Source organism: Mirounga angustirostris, unplaced genomic scaffold (assembly GCF_029215605.1).
Source record: "Mirounga angustirostris isolate CCGP_5_RB_7025 unplaced genomic scaffold, mMirAng1.0.hap1 SCAF_3, whole genome shotgun sequence".
NCBI lineage: Eukaryota > Metazoa > Chordata > Mammalia > Carnivora > Phocidae > Mirounga > Mirounga angustirostris.
In genome coordinates, this window is record NW_026991711.1 from 79354665 (window position 1) to 79376736 (window position 22072).

Here is a 22072-nt window from a genome sequence, read left to right on the forward strand (position 1 = left end):
TTTTATACGACATGAGAAGTAAAGAGGTGCTTAAATAAGAAGTATATTCTGCAGAAGTTTAGAAAGCAAAAAGTCAAAGACCAAGAATCCAGCACTTCTTTGGGAAATGATCCTGTCTCTAGATGGCAGGCCAGATACTTTACGGAGGTCGATTTATCAGGCTTCCACTACTTGATGGAAATAATCCTTAAAGGATCCACCTGTTCTGGTCCTAATTGCAGGGTACCAGAAGGTGGTGTGTGGGAATGGATGGGTCTCCCAGGGGAACCTTCCCACCGAGTACCCCTTGGCACTCCACCAGAAAATAGTTACATTGGACTGTGGCCTTTGAATCCATCTCTTCCAAGTCTGATAACCTCACAACATTGTTTCTGGTTCTGTAGAGCGAAGACCCCGATGCTGCACTCTGGAGATGTACTGCACTGAGGATGCCTATCACCCCTGGCTGGGGGAACAATAGGCCCCTTTCCCTCTTAACAGCAAGTGTCACAGCTCCCTGTTAGATTCTAACTGTTTTGAGGGTCAGCACAATGTCCCATTCTTCCTGCAGAGCTTCCACTCTATCAAGTACACAGGTACCTCACTGATTATATGTTGGGACTACTTTTTTCCTCAAAGTTTCACCCACCAGACTCTTCTCCTACTATTTTCAATTAATCTACCCAACAAATACTCCTTGAACTTATTCATTTATTTAACAAATGCTTGCTGAGCCTCCAGAATATATCAGGCACAGCACTAGAGCTTTACAGGTACACAAACTGATGAACAACACAGCCAAGCTCCTGCCCTCAGGGAGCCCACAACTGAGGAGAAGAGACAGAACAAACAAGCAAGCATGATCACAGACACTGAGCTCTCCAGTTAACAGAAGCAGGGCTCCTTGGAGAAATGGTTGATCCTAGGGATGGGCCAGAGAATATACAATAAGAGCATCTTGCAGTGCCAGAAAGAAAGCATTTTAAAAAAAACCCCACAATGATGAGTATGATGAGAGAAACAGGAACCAAATGAAAGAGATCCTAATGAACAAAGCTGAAATGATTTGAACAACAAAATAAACAAGGTAGTATTTATGGATTATAATCCAAAGTATAAAATAAATATCCATGAATCCATGGTAATATAAACAAACGTTGACCAAATGAGTAAATTGGGAAGAAGGGACAAATTTTCCATACAGAAGAATAAGAGATAATTATATAGCTACTCCAGCCTCAAAGAGGTAGAGCATGAGTCCCCACCCATTAAGTGTGAGCTGTGCAGTGATTCCTTCCAAGGAGTACAGTATGGAAGAGGGCAGTAATTTTGCAGTGGCAAAACCTGACAAACACTACCCCACCCAGATGATCAAGCTTAACATCCCAAGTGATAAATCATGTTGATTAGAACATGTGCCTTTGATATGACGTAATGAAAATGGCAATCCCCTCTGTGGTCTTCCTCCCCAAAACTAATAACCCCCATCTAATCATGAGAAAATATCAGACAAACTTCAGTTGAGGGACATTCTGCTAAATACCTGACCAGTATTCTTCCAAATCAGCAAGGTGACCAAAAACAAGGAAAGTCAGAGAAACTGTCACAGCCAAGAGAAGCCTAAGGAGACATGATGACTAAAGTAATATGCTTTCCTACATCCTGGAGTAGAAAAATGACATTAGGTAAAAACTAAGGAAACCCGAATAAAGTATGGACTTTCATGAGTAATAATGTATTGATATTTGTTCACTAATTGTAACAAATGTATCATAAGACTGTCAGACTTTAATATTAGGGGAAACTCAGTGCCGGGTATGTGGTAACTCTGTACTCTCTTTGCAGTTTTTCTGTAAATCCAAAACTGTGTTAAAATAAAAGGTTTATTATAAAAATAATAAAAGGACCAAAACCACAAGGAGCCCTTTCAATTCATCTATCTGAAGGGCAACATGGAATATTAGAGAACAATTGCAGAGTAGGAACCAGTATCTCAGGCAAGCCACAGTGCTCCTGATGCCGACAGCCAGAAAGAGTAAGGACAGGTAGGCATGGTTTTTGATGATTGCTTCATGGTGAGACCACTGCTGCACCCCTTCCCAATTTCACTAGCCATCACAGGCATACATTTCATCCTCCAAAAAGAAGTCCTTGCCTCATCACAGCAAGATCCACAGGGAACACAGAACTGCCAGAGTTGGGCTGCAACCTACATTTTGCACATTGTCGGAACTCTGTATTTGTTGAGATAGTATTTGTAAATCCCTTTGCCACATTAAAATATTCATAATCGAACAGACATTTCTCCAATGATATACAAATGGCCAACAAGCATATGAAAGGATGCTCGGTGTCATTAGACATCAGGGAAAAGGAAGGCAAAACCACAATGAGATAATCCCGTAACATCCATATGCTGGCTGTAACTTAAAAAAAGAAAAAGGAAAATAAAAAGTGTTGGTGAGGATGTGGAGAAAGTGACACCCTCAGACACTGGTGGTGGGATTGTAAGATGGTGCTCCTACAATGGGAAATGGGCGGTTCCTCAATAAGTTAAACATAGAATGACCACATGACCCGGAGGTCCCTCTCCTTTTTTGGTTTATAGTCAAAAGAATTGAAAGCAAGTGTTCACGCAAAAACTTGCACATGAATGTTCATAGCAGGTTTATTCGCAATAACCAAAAGGTATAAACAACTGAAGTGTCTGCCAACAGATGAATGGATAAATAAAAAGTGGTATCTACACCCATTAAAAGGAATGAAGTACTGACACACGGATGGACTTTGAAAACATTAACGTAAATGAAAGAAGCCAGACACAAAAAGCCATATATTGTACGACCCCCTTTATATGAAATATCCAGAACAGGCAAATCCATAGAGACAGAAGAAAGTAGATTACTAGTTAACCAGGGGCTGGGAAATGGGGAGTGACTGTTTAATGGGTACTGGGTTTCCTTTTGGGTGATGTAAATGTTATAGAACTAAACAGTGGCGATGGTTGCACAACACTGTGAATGAACTAAATGTCCCCATGCATTGTACAATTTAAATGGTTAAAATGGTGAGTTTATATGTATTTTACCATAATTAAAAATCACAAGTGCATTCCTTAATCCCATCCCCGATTTCACCCATCCCCCTATCCTCCTCCCCTCTGGTAACCATCAGTTTATTCTCTGTAGTTAAGAGTCTGTTTCTAGGGGTGCCTGGGCGGCTCAGTCCATTAAGGGTCCATTAAGGGCCATGATCTCAGGGTCATGGGATTGAGCCCCGTGTCTAGACCCATAGCAGGCTCCAAGCTCAGCAAGGAGACTGCTTGTTCCTCTCCTTCACCCCTGCTTGCATTCTCTCTCTCTCAAATAAATAAATAACTTTTTTAAAAAAAGAGTCTGTTTCTAGGTTTGATGTATGGAAGTGCTGAATCACTACATTGCACACCTGAAACTAATTTAACACTGTATATTAACTATACTGGAATTGAAATGAAATAAAAAGAAATACATGGGAAAAAATAAAAACACTTATCTTTTAAAATATCAAAAGGCAAAGAATATCCATAACTAGCATGATTCCGAGTATGGCTCTCAGACCACCTATAACAGCAATACTCAAGATAATTGATAAAAATGAAAGTTCCTGGGCTCACCCAAGACCCACAAAAGTTGATTCCCAGAAACCTGTATAGTATTGTATTATCCTTTCAACAGCATCTCACATGATCTTTGCACACAGGGTTGAAAAAAATCAAACTAGAAAACTCTTGAGATGGGAAGTGTCTCCTCTATGTCCTCAGCCTTATATAGGCCTACTCGATACAGGCTTTTTTGTTGAATGAATAGACAAATGTTGGTTTTCATTTAAAGGGAGCACACTGTTCTCTCCCTTCCAGGTGTCTGGGACTATGTCAGTTATAAGGAAGAGTCCCCGTGCTGTATTTCCACCTTAGACTGTTAGTCTGCACCAGCGGCCAACAGGGAGGAGTATGGGAGGGGGGCCATAATGGGGGAGTGGGGGCTGGAGTCGCCCTTGTTCTCTAAGCAGAGGCAGGAGAACTCACCCAGAGATTTTATAGATTTTCAAAAGAGTGCTTCACCATCATCTTTTCAAACCTCCTGGTATTGCAAAGGAAGATCCACACTCTACACATTCTGTGCGGATTAAATTTATGGCCTCTAGAAATCATCATTAAGATGCAGAGGGAAGATATTAATCAAATGAGTTTCATGTCACTGATTACAACCAGAACTGCAAAACCTTGCTTTCAGAATTGTGTGCTACTATTAAGTGGACAGTAGGGTTGTAATCAGCTCAGAAAGTTTTTCCATGTTTGTTACACAGGTCAACAACCCAGTCAACACTCTAGGTGCCTTTGGTTCTCAGCATAAAATCTTTAACTTTCAGTTTTCAATGAACATCTCAACAAGTCTATACATTTATATAATCCATATTAAATTTCTTCTGCAACAGGATAAGTGAAAATTGGGTGGGATTAAATATTAAGAGGCAAAGTGAAAAGCCATAGATAACCCGAATAGGAAAAGAGGTATTTTTCCACAGAATTGAGATAGTTCTCTTTTTGGGCACCTGAGCAAATGTAACACATTCTTTGTAACTACTTTGAGTTCAAAAGTTCTTTCCTGGAAGGGTCCTGGTACAACGTCCGTTGGTCCAGAATATAAGTGTTCAAACACAATGTTGCACAGAGCAGCTGTAAGGAGTGGGAATGTGGGTAGTCATTCTTTAGGAACAAAAGCCATTTCCAGGATTATCTGCTATGTTGCTCAGGCTTTGCCAATCAATATGCATATACTCACCGAGCAGCATCTACTATGTGCAAAGTACTTTACCTAGTGTGGTGGGAATGCAAAAAAAGGCTTAAACTGTTTATAATTCCCAAAGAGGTTTACAACTTGCTTTTATAATTGAGTTATGTTACTATGCAAACAGATGTGCCTGGCTGGTGCATTTGTTTGGGGGGAAAGATGGAGAGACTAGAAAGGAGGGCAGGATAGCCAAACCCTTAAGGCTGAGGGAACATTCAAGGCACAGGATACATTAAGACAGCCAGTCTGTCTAACGAAAAAGCCTAAAACAGGTTTTTGTGTGTCTCCAACCTTACGTTCAAGGACATTCCAGGGCCCACCCCAAAGTGTTTTAAACTTATCTGAGGCAGGGCAATTCTCTGAGAATCTTGTTCTCCTCAAAATATTTCGGGAGGTAGAGCTTTATAGTCCAGGTTCATTTTTCAGGACCTTAAAGAGGCACCTTAAGAACCACCACTAGTCCTGTTGCATGAGAGAAGATGGCCCAACAGCTAGTGCGTGGTTTAGGTGCAGCCATTTAATCACCAACCAATTTCGTGAAACAAGCAAGTCATACATCTCTTGTCTGATGTAGAACAGGTTTGAACCTGTGACGCCGGGTCCCTAAACAGCTCCCACCATTTCCACCCACCAGCCCCTGCACCAGGCCCTCTCCTACCCCGGGCATTCTGAGACCTGCCTGAAAGAAGGGCACCAGCTTGGTCCTTACGTGGCGCGCTAGGCTAGCAGAGGGAGGCCGGCTCTGCTTCCCCTGCAGGAGGTGTCAAAGGATGGAGGTAACTAATAAAAATAACCTCTTCGACTCCTCTAAACGGTCATTAATTAATAAAAAACAACAGTCACTGTGCCTCCAGGCTGCTCTCTAGGAGAAGGCCGTGCACGGGTACCCGGAGGGCTGTAAGAGGGTGGCAGTGTCCGAACAAAAAGGAGGATGTGTCCTGGCAAAAACACAACCTGTCCTTAACACTGATTCCAACGAGTCCCCCCGCTTCGAAAGCCTCGCTAAGGGCTGCGGACCCACTCGCCCAGTCCCTTTCCCTAGGGCGCCTGGCCAGTACACCCCGGTTCTCGGGCCGAGGGGCCTCCCACCCCGAGCGCGGGCTCTGCCAGCGAACCCCTCCCCACCCGGAGCGGCCAGGAGACGCGGGCCGCCCCACCCTTTCAGGACCAGGTCGGGCCAGCCCCCGGCGCCCGGCGCCCCCGAGGGAGGGCCAGTCCTGCAACCGTGGCCCCAGCTCGCCGCACCCTCGAAGGAGGGCCACTCCTGCACCCCCCGCTCCCCGCGGCCAACCGTCGCTCTCCTCGCCCCCGAGGGAGGGCCTGCCTTACACCCCGCGGCCCCGGGCGGGCGCGCGTCGGAACTCGGCGCTCTTGCGTCTCGCAGCCCGCCGGGAAGCGTCAGGGCAGAGGCGGGGTGGGGCGCGGTTAAAAGGCGCTGCAGGGGGGAGCGGGCCTGTACCCGAAGCCGAGAGGGAGCGCCGACTGCACACTCCCGACACCGGCCCAGGAGTCCGCGGCGCCCCAGCCCGACCTGCTGGCCGGTTGCAGCGGAGGGCCCCGGCCGCAGTCCCGCCGAGCAGGTAAGCGGGCGCCAGGCGCGGCGCCCCCGAATGCTGGCAGCGGGCTGGGGGGCGCGGTGAGGGAGGCGGCGGGCGCGCTGCGCCATCTCGGCCCTTGGCCCGCAGCTGTTGCCTCCGAGAACCCCGAGCAGGTGAGGCAGGCAGCCTGTCGCCTCTCTCGCCCTTGTCGCCCCTGCTGGCGACCGCTCCAAGGTGGACCCTGTGGCCGCAGGGCATGGTCACCCTCCGATCGCTGGGCGGCTGGCAGCGGTGGGTGTCCACGTGTTGGGGTTGCCCAGGGCAACCTTATCTGCTGCGGATCCGCATCCTCCCGTGTCCGCTGGGGCCCGGGCCGATTCTGCCCGGCACTGCCCGGAGTCCTCTGCGCACCCGGAGGAACGAGGATGGACGGGTTTGACTTTTAACCCTAGATGGTCCCCCTTCGACCTGCACAACAGGTTTTATAAATATACCACATCGTGTGTGTCAGTGGCCAGAGTGTGGACCCGTGCCCCTTTCCCCCACTTCCTTTGCTGCATTTTGGATTTTCTTTGCTTTTATGCAACCTTGACGAAGTCTTGCTTGGGTCTGGGGAAAAGGAAAGCCGGTTTAACCGGGCTATTGGACAAGTCCCAGGTAGAACTGACCCGTTTGGCTGCATGATGTTTGCCCAAGGAACTTGGGAAACTCAGATGACAATAATGCAATTACTGGACAATTACTGGACAACAATAATTAAGTGTCATTGGTGACACACGTCAGTTAAAAGGTGGAGGCACCAGAAGGTACTTCCCGTCTAGAGAAGGAGAGCAGTCCCAGGTGTTACCTGGCATCGGGTGTTTTGACTGGGCTGGCCTCCCTTTCTGGAGAGCAGGACTGAACCTCAGGTGAGTGTGGCCTGCATGCAGTTATGGACGCTTGTAGGGGGTAGAAACGTGCAGCCATTGCAGGGATACCTGGTCCAGCAGCGACCGCAGGGTCCCCTAGGTGGAATCTCACTGTCAGCGAAGTGGCTGACTGAATGTTACCATGTATTTTTGTTCTTTCCCTTCAGTAGACTGTATGCCATAGAAGTATTTTCTTGCCCCAGTTCTAGTAAAATCTAACCAATGTTCTAGAAGAAAATGTCCTGCCCCAATGCAGTTTCCTCAGAATTGCAGGATGCTGCTCCAGACTGCTCCTGTGGAGAGCTTTGTCTGTTGTTTGGATCAGGTGGAGTCTTTGGGGGTATTGTTCGAACCCTGCCAAGGAGGGGAGAAGGAAGTTATGAAGAGAGAACATCAACACTCTCTAGGCTGTGACGTAACTGGGGTGGGGGCCGGGGGTGCAGCGTCCCCCATCACCATCCCCACAGTGACCCAAACTGGCAGGACACTAATCAGTCCAGCTGCTTCACTTGTGTTTTTATTTTAAAACCAAATCTGGTATTGGTGAGAGTGACTTCATTTTCTTTTTCTTACTTTTTATCTTCTGAATTATAACAGCTTTAAGAAAGAAAAGAACTGCAGAAGATCTGACTAAACAACTGAGTAGGGTGAAAGGAAAATTCTTACTTGCAAACCCTCACCGTGCATCTTTGAGTCAATCTGAATATTCCAGGAATTATGAGTGGTTTGTAGACGTTAGTTAAAATGTTAAATAGAATAAAATTGTGGGAAAATAACTTTTTTTTTTTTTTTTTTTTTTTTTTTTTTTTTTTTTTAAAGATTTTATTTATTTATTTGAGAGAGAGAGAATGAGAGGGGGGAGGGTCAGAGGGAGAAGCAGACCCCCTGCCGAGCAGGGAGCCCGATGTGGGACTCGATCCCGGGACTCCAGGATCATGACCTGAGCCGAAGGCAGTCGCTTAACCAACTGAGCCACCCAGGCGCCCGGAAAATAACTTTTAACACAAGTTTCTTGGCCATGAGGACATAATCCTTCCAGTGGCTGCATTATGATTTATTAAGATTTCTGTTTTACTTGCTTGAGCCATGAGAATAGAACTGGGTCCGTGGAGCGGCTTTTCCTTTTTTATTTTCATGGTCATTCAACTCAAGTTAGACTTAAATCTTTGGGAAGGACACAGGTTTGCTTGAATGAACAGAGACTGCTTAATGGAAAATGTTTTAACTCTTTGACTTCCCAAATGGGTTAAGAAACACATGTAGTTTTATGAATTGTCCATGTTTATATTTAGACTCCATACACAGAAAAAGTTCTCTCAATTTTATTGAGTTAATTTTGAAGAAGTACATAGATCCTAAATCCATTTTATCACTAGCTGTTACTCATAAAGGACAGTTGATGAAATTTTGAGTCATTAAATTTAAAAATCAGAGATAAGGTTGTCCCTTGGATGACCTGAGCTTTCTAGAGACAACAGATATAGATTCTTCTTGATTAAAGAGAGAATTTGAGATTTTTTTTTTTTTAAACTCCTGATTTGGGGGATAAAGGAGCATATCCAGTTTCTCAAACTCCCTTACTCTTTTTCTCAATTGCTCAAGGAATGGGGTTGAGGTTTGGGATTGGGTATTATTATTATTTTGATAAGGAAAAGAATCTACACTAAAGATTTTATTTTTATTTTATTAGTATTCAAAGTATGAAGCATCAGGAAATTGGCAGTCTCTAGACTTCCCTCATAACAGTTCTGGGGATAAAGAAAAACTACCCACAAAGGTCATGCAATAGACACGTGGGAAGTAGTTAAAGAAATATGGCCACATCTGTGTTTTTTCCCTCAACAGGTGACATCATCACTGAACTGAAACTGCACAAAGATTTATATTCATGTCATTACTGTGCAACATCAGCTTTTAGGCAATCAAATGGTGTAGAAGAAAGCCTGAAGCCCTTGAGGAGGGAAACTTGCCTAATTCTTCTCCAGGCCAATTAGCTGTGAGTCCTTGGAAGTAAGGCCCATATGTGTTTGTTTTGCTTTGACGTTGTTTTTTATCAATATAAAACTCCTCGACTCCCCAGAGCTAATGTGGAAATCATGAAGAATGTGTTCTGTTCTCGGGTATATCAAATATTCAATGAATAACTTTGAAAGGGTCATCCAAAGGGAAATAGAACTTTCTAGAAAGACACTTTCCACCTCTTGGTGTCTGCTAAGGGGTAAGACTATAATTTTAAAGCTTTAGTTTGATTCTGTCATCAGTGAAACTAAAATGTCATTGTTAAGCAAACTAGTTATGATTAAATTCTTAAGTTTTAAAACAATCAAGAAATTTTATTACTTAAATTATTTTAACTGTAAAAGGGAAGAACAATCTATCTTCATAATACTGTGTGTATCATCAGAAGTAAGATCAATGGTTTACTTATTCTTAGAGGTAAGTATTCCAGACTGGAGCTTTAGTATCAAGAATGCAATATGGAGTTATTCACCATAATTAGATATACCACAAAACCAAAGACAGTTTACCCTTGTAACTTGAAGTGTAACCAATTTTTTTTTTTTTTTTTTTTTTTTTTTTTTTTTTTTTGAGAGAGAGCACACAAGCAGGGGAGGGGCAGAAGGAGAGGGAGAGAGAACATCTTAAGCAGGCTCCGGGCTCAGCAGCGCGGAGCCAGACTCGGGGACGGAAGGCGGGGCTCCACCTCACACTCTTGAGATCATGAGCCTGAGATCATGACCTGAGCCAAAATCCAGTTGGGCACTTAACCCACTGAGCCACCCAGGCGCCACGAAGTGTAACCACATTCTTGGACGGAGACAAGACTACAGAAGCTAGACAGATGTATTCTTTCCTTAAAAGAGAGCCAGAGATGGGGCACCTGGGTGGCTCAGTCGTTAAGCGTCTGCCTTCGGCTCAGGTCATGATCCCAGGGTCCTGGGATGGAGCCCCGCATCGGGCTCCCTGCTCTGCGGGAAGCCTGCTTCTCCCTCTCCCACTCCCCCTGCTTACGTTCCTGCTCTCGCTGTGTCTGTCTGTCAAATAAATAAAATCTTAAAAAAAAAAGAGAGAGCCAGAGAGGCGCCAGTTAAGATAAACCTCTCTGTTCACAAAGAGTTAATATTTTACTTTTTATTGAAAAGGCTCCTCCCATTGGCTGCAGTCTGTCTAAAGCATGAAAGGAAGGAGGTATTTTGTTTACTAATACTAATTGCAAAGGGTGCCAATGGATGCAGTTGTTTCGGAAAGTAATTTTCAAAGAGCATTCAGCCTTCAAATCTCCTACAACCAAGATGTTGGTGGAAAGCTCCCCCAGGAGTTATGTTTTTACAGGAAGAGGCAGGAGAGGGTTGGGCGCAGTGGGCAGTCTCTTCCCCCCCAAGGCAGAAGTGCCTTCAATCCAGGGAAAGGTCGGGTCAGGAGGAAAAGTGGAGGTGAATCTTCTGCTCTCTGTCAGCTCCCTCCTTTCCGGGCTCCTCCCGCGGGAAGGGTGTCCTGGGGGCAGCCAGGCATGAGGGTGCCTGCAGCAAAGTGTCAGGAAGCTGGGGGCAGTCCCTTTCCCTGACTGGCTCTGACAGTTGTGAGGCAAGCTGTCCTTCTGCTCTTAGCACACGGACAATGATACCCAGGTCCCATATACGTAAGACCCTCAGGAATGATGTGGACTATACAGAAGAATCAAAAGAGAAGCTCTCACTGTAGGAAACATGGCGTCACATTCACTGAATGGTTTTCCTGGGCGCACTTAGGGCAAGGGAGGGACGGAGAATATGGAGGGCAGCGCTTCCTGTCATTCCTACTGTGAGAAGTAATAGGGCTTTTGTTGCTCCTGCAGGAAGATACTGCAGATCAGGTGGTTTGTCTTTAGCCTGATTGTCTTGAGTGACCAGTAGGCTGGACACACTTGTATTTGGGTTTAATCACTCATTTTTCTTAGTGACCTACGCATCTCTTTTTCTCCCTTTAAAGGCACGGGGGGAAATTACTGATATTTAGTGGAAGTCAAAAGTACTGTAAAATAGATTATTTTCTGTTCAGCTTTGCTACTTGGATAGAACTTCAGAATGTGTGATTTGGGCACCCAGAAAAGCCAAAAGAAATAAAACCACTGCCATAATAATTGTTCCTTTTTTTTTTTTTTTTTTTTAAGAAGGAGAAGCCCTAAGGCACGGGTGCCAAGGATCCTGCTTCTAGAAAGCCAGAACCATATTCTTGTGTGGAAATTCTGACCTCATGACCTCTCCCACAGCTTCAGCCTCTCCAAATTCATTCAGACTGAGTTGTCCTTTAGCACCTTGATCGGTTTGCTTGCTAGAAGGGCAGGTAATAGGTGACCGCAGGTGTGCCAATGTTCAGGAAGCCTGTTGATAAAGAACTCAGGGGAAAACAGCCTTCTTTCTAAATTCTCTGCACTTTGGAGGGTTTAAGAAAATGTGAACTTTTATTTGATAAATCGAAAATTTGTTGATTGGGCACTTAATTAAACCAAATTGCAGTGGGGGATGTTTATTGGTTAATTAGAGAACATCTTCATTTATTAACAAATAGGACTGTCCCCTAGGTGAACAGCTGTGTAAAATATGTTTAAACATCAAGATGTATGTGTTTCTACCTCCTGAAATGCTTCCAGGATAGAAAACAATTAGCAACAATTAGGAAAATTTATTATAACGACTTTCATTATAAACTAAAAATTAATTTTATAATTCATGTTATCCAAGATGAGTTTTTATTTTTTTAATTTTTTAAAGATTTATTTATTTATTTGAGAGACAGAGAGTCGGGGGGTGAGGGGACAGAGGAAGAGGAAGAGAGAAACTCAAGAAGACTGCGCTGAGCTCGATCTCACGACCCTGAGTTTAGACCTGAGCCAAAACTGAGAGTCGGTCACTTAATCTACTGTGCCACCCAGGTGCCCTCCAAGATGAGTCTTTAAAATCAAAGATACATGTACTGTGGACATTGAAAATCTCTTTCTCAGAAGGTGGGCACTAGCTCCACACCTCTCTTGTATCATGCTTTTAGAAATAATTTTTTTTTAAGATTTTATTTATTTATTTGAGACAGAGAGAATGAGAGAGAGAGAGAGCACATGAGAGGGGGGAGGGTCAGAGGGAGAAGCAGGCTCCCGCTGAGCAGGGAGCCCGATGCGGGACTCAATCCTAGGACTCCAGGATCATGACCTGAGCCGAAAGCAGTTGCTTAACCAACTGAGCCACCCAGGCGCCCTTAGAAATAATTTTTTAAATAATTTCTCCTTGATAAAATAGGAGAAGAGTTTCTGCCTTTTCTCTGTTAACAGGTAAAATTATGCCTTGTGCTCTATTGTGCCCACCCCTTTCTTTTCTTTTGGCTCAAGTATCTTATTTTTCTTTCTTTTTCATGATTTTTATTTTCCTTTTTTTTTTGCTCAATTAGTGATTAAATTTTTTGACATTGTTGTTACAAGTCTGGACTCCTCCACTTGTGTATCGTGATCTGGGTTGTCTTCCATCTTATTGTTGCCTGAAAATCTGAGCCCCTCAATGCTGCTGGAAGTTTCTCCCTCCCTTAGCCGACTCCCTCAGAACTGTGGGACACACTCAAGAGCTCTTGTCTTCCCCCCCGACCCCCACTGCCAACACCCCTTTTCAAGTCTTCAGCTGTGGAATTCCACCTGTCTTTTCGTTTTCATTGAAAAAATTAGTAAAGTCTAGGCTAAGTTAAAATGATAATTTGCATTTTCCCATTTCTGCCACAATGTAAGCTTTTGGCTCAATTTTAGTTTGGACTTAAGAATTCAAATGTTCTTATCATATTCTGTGTTAAAACTTTTCATACTCCATGGCATTTGAACAAGTTTTAAGATCTATGAACATTTCAAAGTCCTTTACTTCTTTCTGGCCAGTGGAGTTGGAACAGGCCGGTATGCACTAAGCCCTTCAAAACGATTTCTCCGGTTCCTTATTCCTGGCTCCACCTCCTTGGCTTTGGTGCCGGCTTGCAGCATCTGGGAACCCTGAATACTCTGAGGGTGCTGGTTTGTTAAGTGCTGTTTTTTTATTCCTTCTTATGGGTTGTTCAAGGAAAGAATAAGCATCTGTGAAAGTCCATGATCACTTCAATTATCCTGTCTTCTGGTGACTTCATTAATCAAGTGAAAATATACGTGCTGAAGTGCAGTCCCGTTACCGCCTCCCCATTTTTTTCTTAAGATATTATGTGCTCCCTCCTTGCAGAGTTGTGATCTAACACCTTCAGTTTCCTAGGATAGGAATGCATCATTGGATAGGAAGCTCTCCCCAGTGCTTCTAGCCATGACCCTCCTGCATCCCCTATTTGCTCTAAGCTTTGTTCAGAACCTACTCAGTGCTGGGAACTGGACTGTGCCTTGGGATGCAAAGATGAAATAGTTAACATCTCGGGGCGCCTGGGTGGCTCAGTCAGTTAAGCAGCTGCCTTCAGCTCAGGTCATGATCCCAGAGTCCTGGGATCGAGCCCCGCATTGGGCTCCCTGCTCAGCAGGAAGCCTGCTTCTCCTTCTCCCACTCCCACTGCTTGTGTTCCCTCTCTCACTGTGTCTCTCTCTGTCAAATAAATAAATAAAATCTTTAAAAAAAAATAGTTAACATCTCTATACAGTAGACATTCAATAAATACTTATGGAAGTCTTGGTGATTATTATTTACTTGGCTTGGCAATGTGGTGACAGGGAGACGTTTGTCTATAATTGAGCTCTATATGCTTTGGCAAGAGGAGAAAGCAGGGGGAGAAACTCATGATATAGAAATTTCTAGCTATGCCCTGCTTGCGCTCCCCTCCCCACCCCTTCCACAGCATGTGCCCCCTACTTCCACTGAGCAGTTCAGACAGAGGAGGAATCCACAAAGACCTATAATGTGGATGGTGGCATTTTTCCTTGGACCTATGTCTTTCTAAGAAAAAGGTGGTGCCTAAAAACCAAACCAAGGGCAAAGATGAATTTCTCAGAAAGCCAACTAAAGTGGAGGTCTGCTTTTCATAATATAGGACTGGCTGACTTTATTAGCATCAACAAAGGGTCTTGCTTCTGGGGCACACATTAACACCTCATCTAGGGACTTAGTGCTGAGCATTCCTGAAGGAGCTGAGGCTGCCTCCATTTACCCAGTTGTCTCAAAGAGCAACAGATGTGATGCAGAGGGGGCGGAGCTGTGGGCAGGAGATGGAGCCAAGAAGGTGGTGGGAGTGGGGGTTGTCAGCCTGAGGAGAAGCCTGACCCCGGGGTGCAGTCAAATACAGGAAAGTCGCCCTCAGACAGATCGACGAAAGGACTTTGGCAGCTCCCTCATCCCCTGAAAGGTTTGACAATTTGTGTAAGCCTGTTTTCTGAAGAGAATGTTTTCTCTTTCAAAAGATTCTCAGAGTTCTTTTTTTTTGATCCGAATACTGAATAATTCTCTAGGCTTCTGTAGCAATGTAGGGTAAGAAAGTGTCTGTCTGAATTGTAGCAAAAGTTCCTGTGGAAGTCAAGAATGTTTTCTCTCAGGATGCTAAATCCGTGCATTAAGAGGGAGGGGCTCTGCATTGCTGGTTCCCTTCATCCATGGCTCCTGATGTGTTCCTGGTAACTGGGGAGGGAAAGCTAGTGCCAGCCCCGGTTATCTGGAGAGCGAGTGAGTGCTTTTTGTAAAAGCTAGTAATTCTCTTGCAGAAGAGGACCTTTCAGTAGTGTGTGACATCAGGTCTCCTAAGAACACATGATTCCAGCAAATGATGTTATTCAAACTAGAAATAAACATAAATACATTGTATAAACTAGCAAGTATCGGGGTCTCTTCCCCCTTCCCAGTCTGCTGGGTACACTACATATGTCATTCCAAGGATTATTTTTTTCTCTCTGATAAGCCGTTTGATGGAATAGGATCTACTGTGGAACGTCTGTGATCCCTTGGGCAAAACAAAACTGATACAGTACTTACACGCATGGTGGTTAAAAGAAAATTGGGAAATGTATTTGTTTATCTAAGTTCCTGCACTAATGTCGAACAGCAACCTAATATATAATCTGAGTTCAGTTGCATCGAGATGATCTGAAACCCCCAACGGTTATTTCTGGTTTAAAACTGTTCGAATGTTCTTAGAGTGGGCATTCCCTACCAGAAAACCTACTAGCAACCTAGGAGGTTGAAGTTATAAAATATCACAGCATACTTTATTGTTTTTTAAGATTTTATTTATTTAGTTGAAAGAGAGAGAGAAAGAGAGCAGGAACGGGTGGGGGGACAGAGGGAGAGGGAGAAGCAGACACCCTGCCGAGAAGGACCTGACCTGAGTTGAAGGCAGACGCTTAACCACTTAACCCACTAAGCCACCCAGGAGCCCCTCGCAGCATACTTTAAGAGAAATTTGCTTCGGTCTATAATATAACTATACTATTTTATAAAATCAAAGGAACTTTCCATTAACTAACCTTTGCTAATTTTTGTCTGTTTAGGAATAGGCCAACACAATGGACTGGGGTACCCTACACACTTTCATCGGGGGAGTAAACAAACACTCCACCAGCATCGGGAAGGTATGGATCACCGTCATCTTCATTTTCCGTGTCATGATCCTTGTAGTGGCTGCTCAAGAAGTGTGGGGTGACGAACAGGCAGATTTTGTCTGCAACACTCTGCAACCGGGATGCAAAAATGTGTGCTATGACCACTTTTTTCCTGTGTCCCACATCCGGCTGTGGGCGCTGCAACTCATCTTTGTCTCCACCCCGGCCCTGCTGGTAGCGATGCATGTCGCCTACTACAGACACGAGGCCGCCCGCAAATTTAGGCGAGGAGAGAAAAGAAATGAATTCAAAGACTTAGAAGACATTAAAAGGCAGAAGGTTCGGATAGAGGGATCCCTGTGGTGGACGTACACCAGCAGTATCTTTTTCCGAATCATCTTTGAAGCATCCTTTATGTATGTGTTTTACTTCCTTTACAATGGGTACCACCTGCCCTGGGTGTTGAAATGTGGGATTGACCCTTGCCCCAACCTTGTCGACTGCTTTATCTCTAGACCTACTGAGAAAACCGTGTTTACCATTTTTATGATTTCTGCATCTGTGATTTGCATGCTGCTTAATGTGGCCGAGTTGTGTTACCTGCTGCTGAAAGTATGTTTTAGGAGATCAAAAAGAACACAAACACAAAGAAATCATCCCAATCACGCCCTAAAAGAGAGTAAGCAAAATGAAATGAATGAGCTGATTTCAGATAGTGGTCAAAATGCCATCACAGGCTTTCCAAGTTAAACATTTCAAAGCACTACATAGCTGACTCATAACAAAAGTGGTGCCTTCTGAAGGCAGTGCCCACCTAAAAATCCCTTCCATAGGCTGAAGACTTTGTCTTTATAAATGCTTTCATAATACATAAATACTTGGGTTAACTTTTTGTAGAACACTTGTTCCCTTAATATGCAACATAATCAAATATGTGGTCCATCTCTGAAACTAAGACAGGATTACAACTGTGCCTTGAAGTAACTTTAACATGTTTAAGTGGACTGTCTGACATACTAGGTATTTCCTGAAAATTTAAGTGTGTAACTGTGTTGATAAAGAACATTTATGTAGAAAATTGATACTTGGATTAGTAAAAGATATTTTTATAGGATTGAATGTTTTAGTTCTGACTTTGAATTTATATAAAGTATTTTTACAATGACTGGTCTTTCTTACCTGGGAAAACATATGAGGTTAGTTTTAGAATTATGCCATAAGTATGTAAATTTTGAACTTACAAAGAGTCTATCTTGTTGTAAATAGTGTTTTGCAATTTCTATTGACAAATTTATGAACTATCATGATACTCTTAAGGTGGAAATTGTTCATTGTACAATATATTTTTATTGCTTCCTAAATGTAGACAGAGCTGTATGGAAGTAGGAAGCTTTTTAAAACTGGACAATTTGCAATCATTGTGAACAGCTGACTTGAATGTTTCACCTCAATAAAGATCAGCCCCATTGCTTATGCCTTCATCTGCATTATGGGTTTCTGTTCAGTCTAGGCCTCCATGTGGTCATCCCTCATGTGGTAAGATGAGTTGGTTGGGTTACTTTTGGTGGGCAGGCTGCTGGTTGCGTGGGGTGGGGGGTGCCTGGGAGTTCAAGCCTGACTCTTGCATCCTCACATCAACTGAGCAGAAGCTGAGCTTAGCAACCCACCCAGTCCATAGCTTGGAGAGGATCTGGCTGCTTTAGGACACAGAAAATGTCCTCTGGGTCAGTTCAGCCCTGATAGAGAGGAGGTTGAGGAAGTCAGGGGCAACTCTCAGACGAAGCTTGCCTCAAAGGATTCATTCGTTACCTGAATCCTTCAGACCATGGTGACTGAGATAAGCACCCACAGCTTCACACCCACAGATGAGGAAACCTTTCTCTCCAGGGATTTCCAGATTGAACACAGATGCCTTGAGAATGGGTGCTGGTGAGTCAGTCACAGACTGGTCACTCTGGAGTGGTAAGACACACACACACACACACACACACACAAAACAACTGTGTAAAGGGACAACATTACCATGGCATATTCTGCATGAGGAAACCTAATAAATAATAAGTGTCCACAAGAGCTTGTTGACACATGTCAACATGGCACCATGATTCCAAAATATCTCTCCAGAAAAACAAAATATTCTCATTTTCTTCAGAGTCCAAAGCAAATTCCAGACACATCATTTCACCCATAAATGTCTCAGTATCAATCTATAAAAACCAAAGACTAATCTTTTAAAACAAAACTACAATCCTACCATCGCATTAAAAAATCTAGTTAGCACTCATAATTCCCAATGTCCTATAATGTTCTTTCTTTTTAAATAGCTATTCGAATGAGCATCAAATGAAGGATGAGGTGAAATACCAGGGGCAGATAAAACAGCCTTAGGAGCAATACCAATCTGTATCAGAAAGGAACTGCCTTCCCACCATGATCTTGGGATTTCTGGTCCCCCTCATGACAACACCACCTAACCAGTCCCTCCTTTCTTATTTTCCATCTCTTTCTCTTCTCCAGTTGTTTTCTGCTCTTTAACCCCCTTTATGCTCCTCTCTGGAGCTGTCTCTCCATACCACTGCACCAAGGTCAGGAGTGGTGGGCCACATTTTCTTTCCCCATCCACTTCTCAGCACCTTCATCTGGGCCCACCCTCACCACAGAATCCAAGCCACTGTCAGCACCATGACTTGCTGAACACCAAATCTGATGGCTCTTTATCAGTTTTCATCTTCTTAAAACTCTTTTTGAGACCTTTTTTTAGATTCCGAGTCACAAGAAACTGACCAACCTAACCTTGGGTCTCCACCTCCAACAGCTCCTCTGTCTCCTGCATTGACTTCCCTCCCTCTCTTACCCCTTGAGAGAATACCTTTCTTTTTCTCACCCTATCTTTGGCAATCTTATTTACCTGTACAATTACCCTGAGATAGTATCCCATTTTACACAGAGGTTAAATAACTTGCCCAAAGTCACAGAGGTAATACGTAGCAGATACTAGGTCCAAAACAAGTCCAACTGTTTCTAAAGGCAGAGGCTTAACCACCATGTTGCACTGGTTCCCAGAGTTCCATGTTGGATGACAATGTATAATGTATGATGTTAAAAAAAAAAACCCACGCACTTCTCACCTAGCTCCAACAATGATCTATTCATGCTTTTTCACTTTCCCAGGAGACTCTCGCCTGCTTATCCCCCACTCTGGATTGCTCTGAAGCAAATTCCAGACACGTCATTTCATCAGTAGGTATTTCAATATGGGTCTTGTAAGAGTAGACTAATCTTTTACAACTGAAACATAATGCCACCATCACATTACAAAATCCAGTCATGGTTCATAATTCCCCAATTGTCCAGTAAATGTTCCTCTCTTTTTTTCTTGTTATTTTGAGATAATTGTAGAATCACATGTAGGCATAAGAAATAACACAGAGGTCAGAGGTCCATGTGCACCTTGCACAGTTTCTCTCAATAGTAATACCTTGCTATACTATAGTATAGGATCTCAACCACTGCATTGACATTGATACAGTAAAGACACAGAACATTTCCATCACCACAAGGATCCCCATGTGGCCCTTTTATACCTACATCCAACTCTTTCCTATCCCATCTCCACCTACCACATCCCTTTCTGATTCCTGGAAACCACTGATCTGCTCATTATTTCTATAGTTTTTCTCACTTCAAGAATGTGATTATAAAAGAAATCATATAGTATGCAATCTTTTGAGATTGGGTTTTTTTCCCCTCAGCATAATTCTCTGAAAGTTCATCCGGGTCATTGTGTGCACCAGTAGTCTATTCCTTTTTACTGCTGAGGAATGTTCCATGGTATGGATGTGCACAATTTGTTTAAACATTCACTCACTGAAGGACATCTGGGCTGTTTCCAGTCTGGGGCTTATATGAAAACTATGAACTTTCATATACAGGTTTTTCTGTGAACACATTTTCATTTCTTGTGACAAATATTCGAGAGTCTAATTGCTGGGTATATGGTAGTTGCACATCTCATTTTTTTAAAGAAACTGCCACACTGTTTTCAGAGTAGCTGCACCATTATACATTCTCACCAGCAATGTATGGGTGATCCAGTTCTTCCTCATCCTTGCCAGCATTTGGTGTTGTCACTATTTTTTATTTTAGTCATTCTGATAGATGTGTTTAATTTGCATTTCTGTAATGGCTAATGAAGTTGAACATCTTTTCATGTGATTTTTAGCTAAATCATTTTCATTTTCTAATTAGATTGGTTTTTTCCTACTGTTGAACTTAGAAAGTTCTTTATATATTCTAGAGACTAGTCCTTGGACAGATAGTAGTTCATAAATTTTTTTCCACTCTAGCTTTTCTTTTCATCTTCTTAACAAGGTGTTTTGCAGAGCAATAGTTTTTCATTTTAATGACGTCAATTTATCAATTTTTTTCTTTTATGGATTGTGGTTTTGGTGTCAAGTCTAAGAAGTCTTTGCCTAATCCAAGATCCCAAAGATTTTCTATTTTTTTTCTAAAAGCTGTATAGTTTTTACACTTTACATTTAAATTTGTGGTCCATTATGTGTTTAGTTTTATATAAGGTCTGAGACTTAAGTTGAGGTTCATTTTTTTGCCTGTAGACAGATGTCCAGTTGCTCCAGCACCATTTGATGAAAATGTCATCTTTCCTCTATTGAGTTGTTTTTGTATTTTTGTCAAAAATCAGTTAAGTATATTGGTGTGGAGCTATTTCTGCATTCTCCATTCTGTTCCATTGATCTGCATGTCTATCCTTCCACCAATACCAGATCTGCATGTCTATCCTTCCACCAATACCAGATACTATATAAATAACTCTTGAAACCTGCTAGAATGACTCCTCTCACTTTATTCTTCCTTTTCAAATTGTTTATGTAAATGTTATGTTCATGTAAATTTTAGAATCATCATGTCTATGTTTACAAAAAATCTTGCTGGGTTTTTGGTAGAAATGGCATTGAACCTGTATATCAATTTGGGGTGAATTGATATCTTCACTATGTCAAATCTTCCTATCCATATACACATTATGTCTCTCTATGCATATCTTCTTTGATTTCTTTCATCAACATGTGTAGTTTTCAGCACATGAATCATGTAAATGTTTTGTTAGATTTACTTCTAAGTATTTCATTTTCTTTGATTGTAAATAAATAATTTTTTATTTTAATTTCAGAGTCTGCCTGTTCATTGCTAGTATAAAGAAATAAATGGTTTGGGTTTGGGGGTTTGATTTTGTTTTTTGTATTTTGTGATCTTGATGAACTCATTAGTTCTAGGAGATTTCTTGGGATTTTCTGCATAAGACAACCATATCATTTGCAAATAGGGATAATTTTATATCTTCCTTTCTATTCTATGTGTCTTTTATTTCCTTTTCTTGCCATACTGCACTGGCTAGAACTTCCAATACTATTTTGAATATGAATGATAAAAACAGAAATCCTTATCTTGTTCCCAATCTTAAGGGGGAAAAATTCAATATTTTACCACTAAGTATAATGTTAACTATAGGTTTTTATAGATATTCTTTATGAAATTGAGGAAGTTTCCCTCTATTTTTATTTTTCTGAGAGTTTTTATCATGAGTGGGTGTTACATTTTGTGGAAAAAAAGTTTGCAATAAATGATATGATTATGTGATTTCTCTTCCTAAGCCAATTAATGTGGTGGATTACCTTAACTGATTTTCAAATATGGAACCAGTCTTGCATCCCTGGAATGAACCTCACTTCATTGCAATGTGTAATTCCTTTCATATATTACTAATTCCATTTGCTAATATTTTATTAAAAATGTGTACATCTACAAGGGAAACAGAAGCAAAAATGAACTATTGGGATTTCATCAAGATAAAAAGCTTTTGCACAGTGAAGGAAACAATCAACAAAACTAAAAAGCAACATGCAAAATGGGAAAAGATATTTGCAAATGACGTATCTGATAAAGAGTTATTGTCCAGAATTTATAAAGAACTTATCAAATTCAAAATCCAAAAGACAAGTAATCCACTTATGAAATAGGCAGAAGATATGGATAGACACTTTTCCAAAGAAGATATCTAGATGGCTAACAGACATGGAAAGATACTCAACATCACTCATCATCAGGGAAATACAAATCAAAACTATGATGAGATTTCACCTCACACCTGTCAGAATGGCTAAAATTAACAAGACAGGAAACAACTAATAATGGCAAGGATGCAGAGAAAGGCCAACCCTCTTACACTGTTGGTGGGAATGCAAACTGGTGCAGCCACTCCAAAAAACAGTGTGGAGTTTCCTCAAAAAATTA

General features: G+C 42.4%; 1 protein-coding gene across 2 annotated transcripts; it reads left to right on the top strand.

The window, feature by feature from the left end:
- Positions 1 to 6218: 6218 nt before the first annotated feature.
- Positions 6219 to 17241, top strand: GJB6 (gap junction protein beta 6). Of its 2 annotated transcripts, none has more exons than XM_045869142.3 (3): positions 6219 to 6388; positions 9100 to 9250; positions 15710 to 17241. In XM_045869142.3, exon 3 carries the CDS (start codon positions 15725 to 15727, stop codon positions 16508 to 16510), a length of 786 nt encoding a protein of 261 aa, XP_045725098.1. In that variant the 5' UTR covers positions 6219 to 6388; positions 9100 to 9250; positions 15710 to 15724; the 3' UTR covers positions 16511 to 17241. The 2 variants fall into 2 exon arrangements, with proteins under 2 accessions (XP_045725098.1, XP_045725097.1); XM_045869141.3 differs by having other exon boundaries at positions 6221 to 6388; positions 9100 to 9264.
- The last annotated feature ends 4831 nt before the right edge of the window (positions 17242 to 22072 follow it).

Coding starts and splice junctions, on each gene's coding strand:
- GJB6 (XM_045869142.3), top strand. CDS start 15,725: ATGGACTGGGGTACCCTACACACTTTCATCGGGGGAGTAAACAAACAC.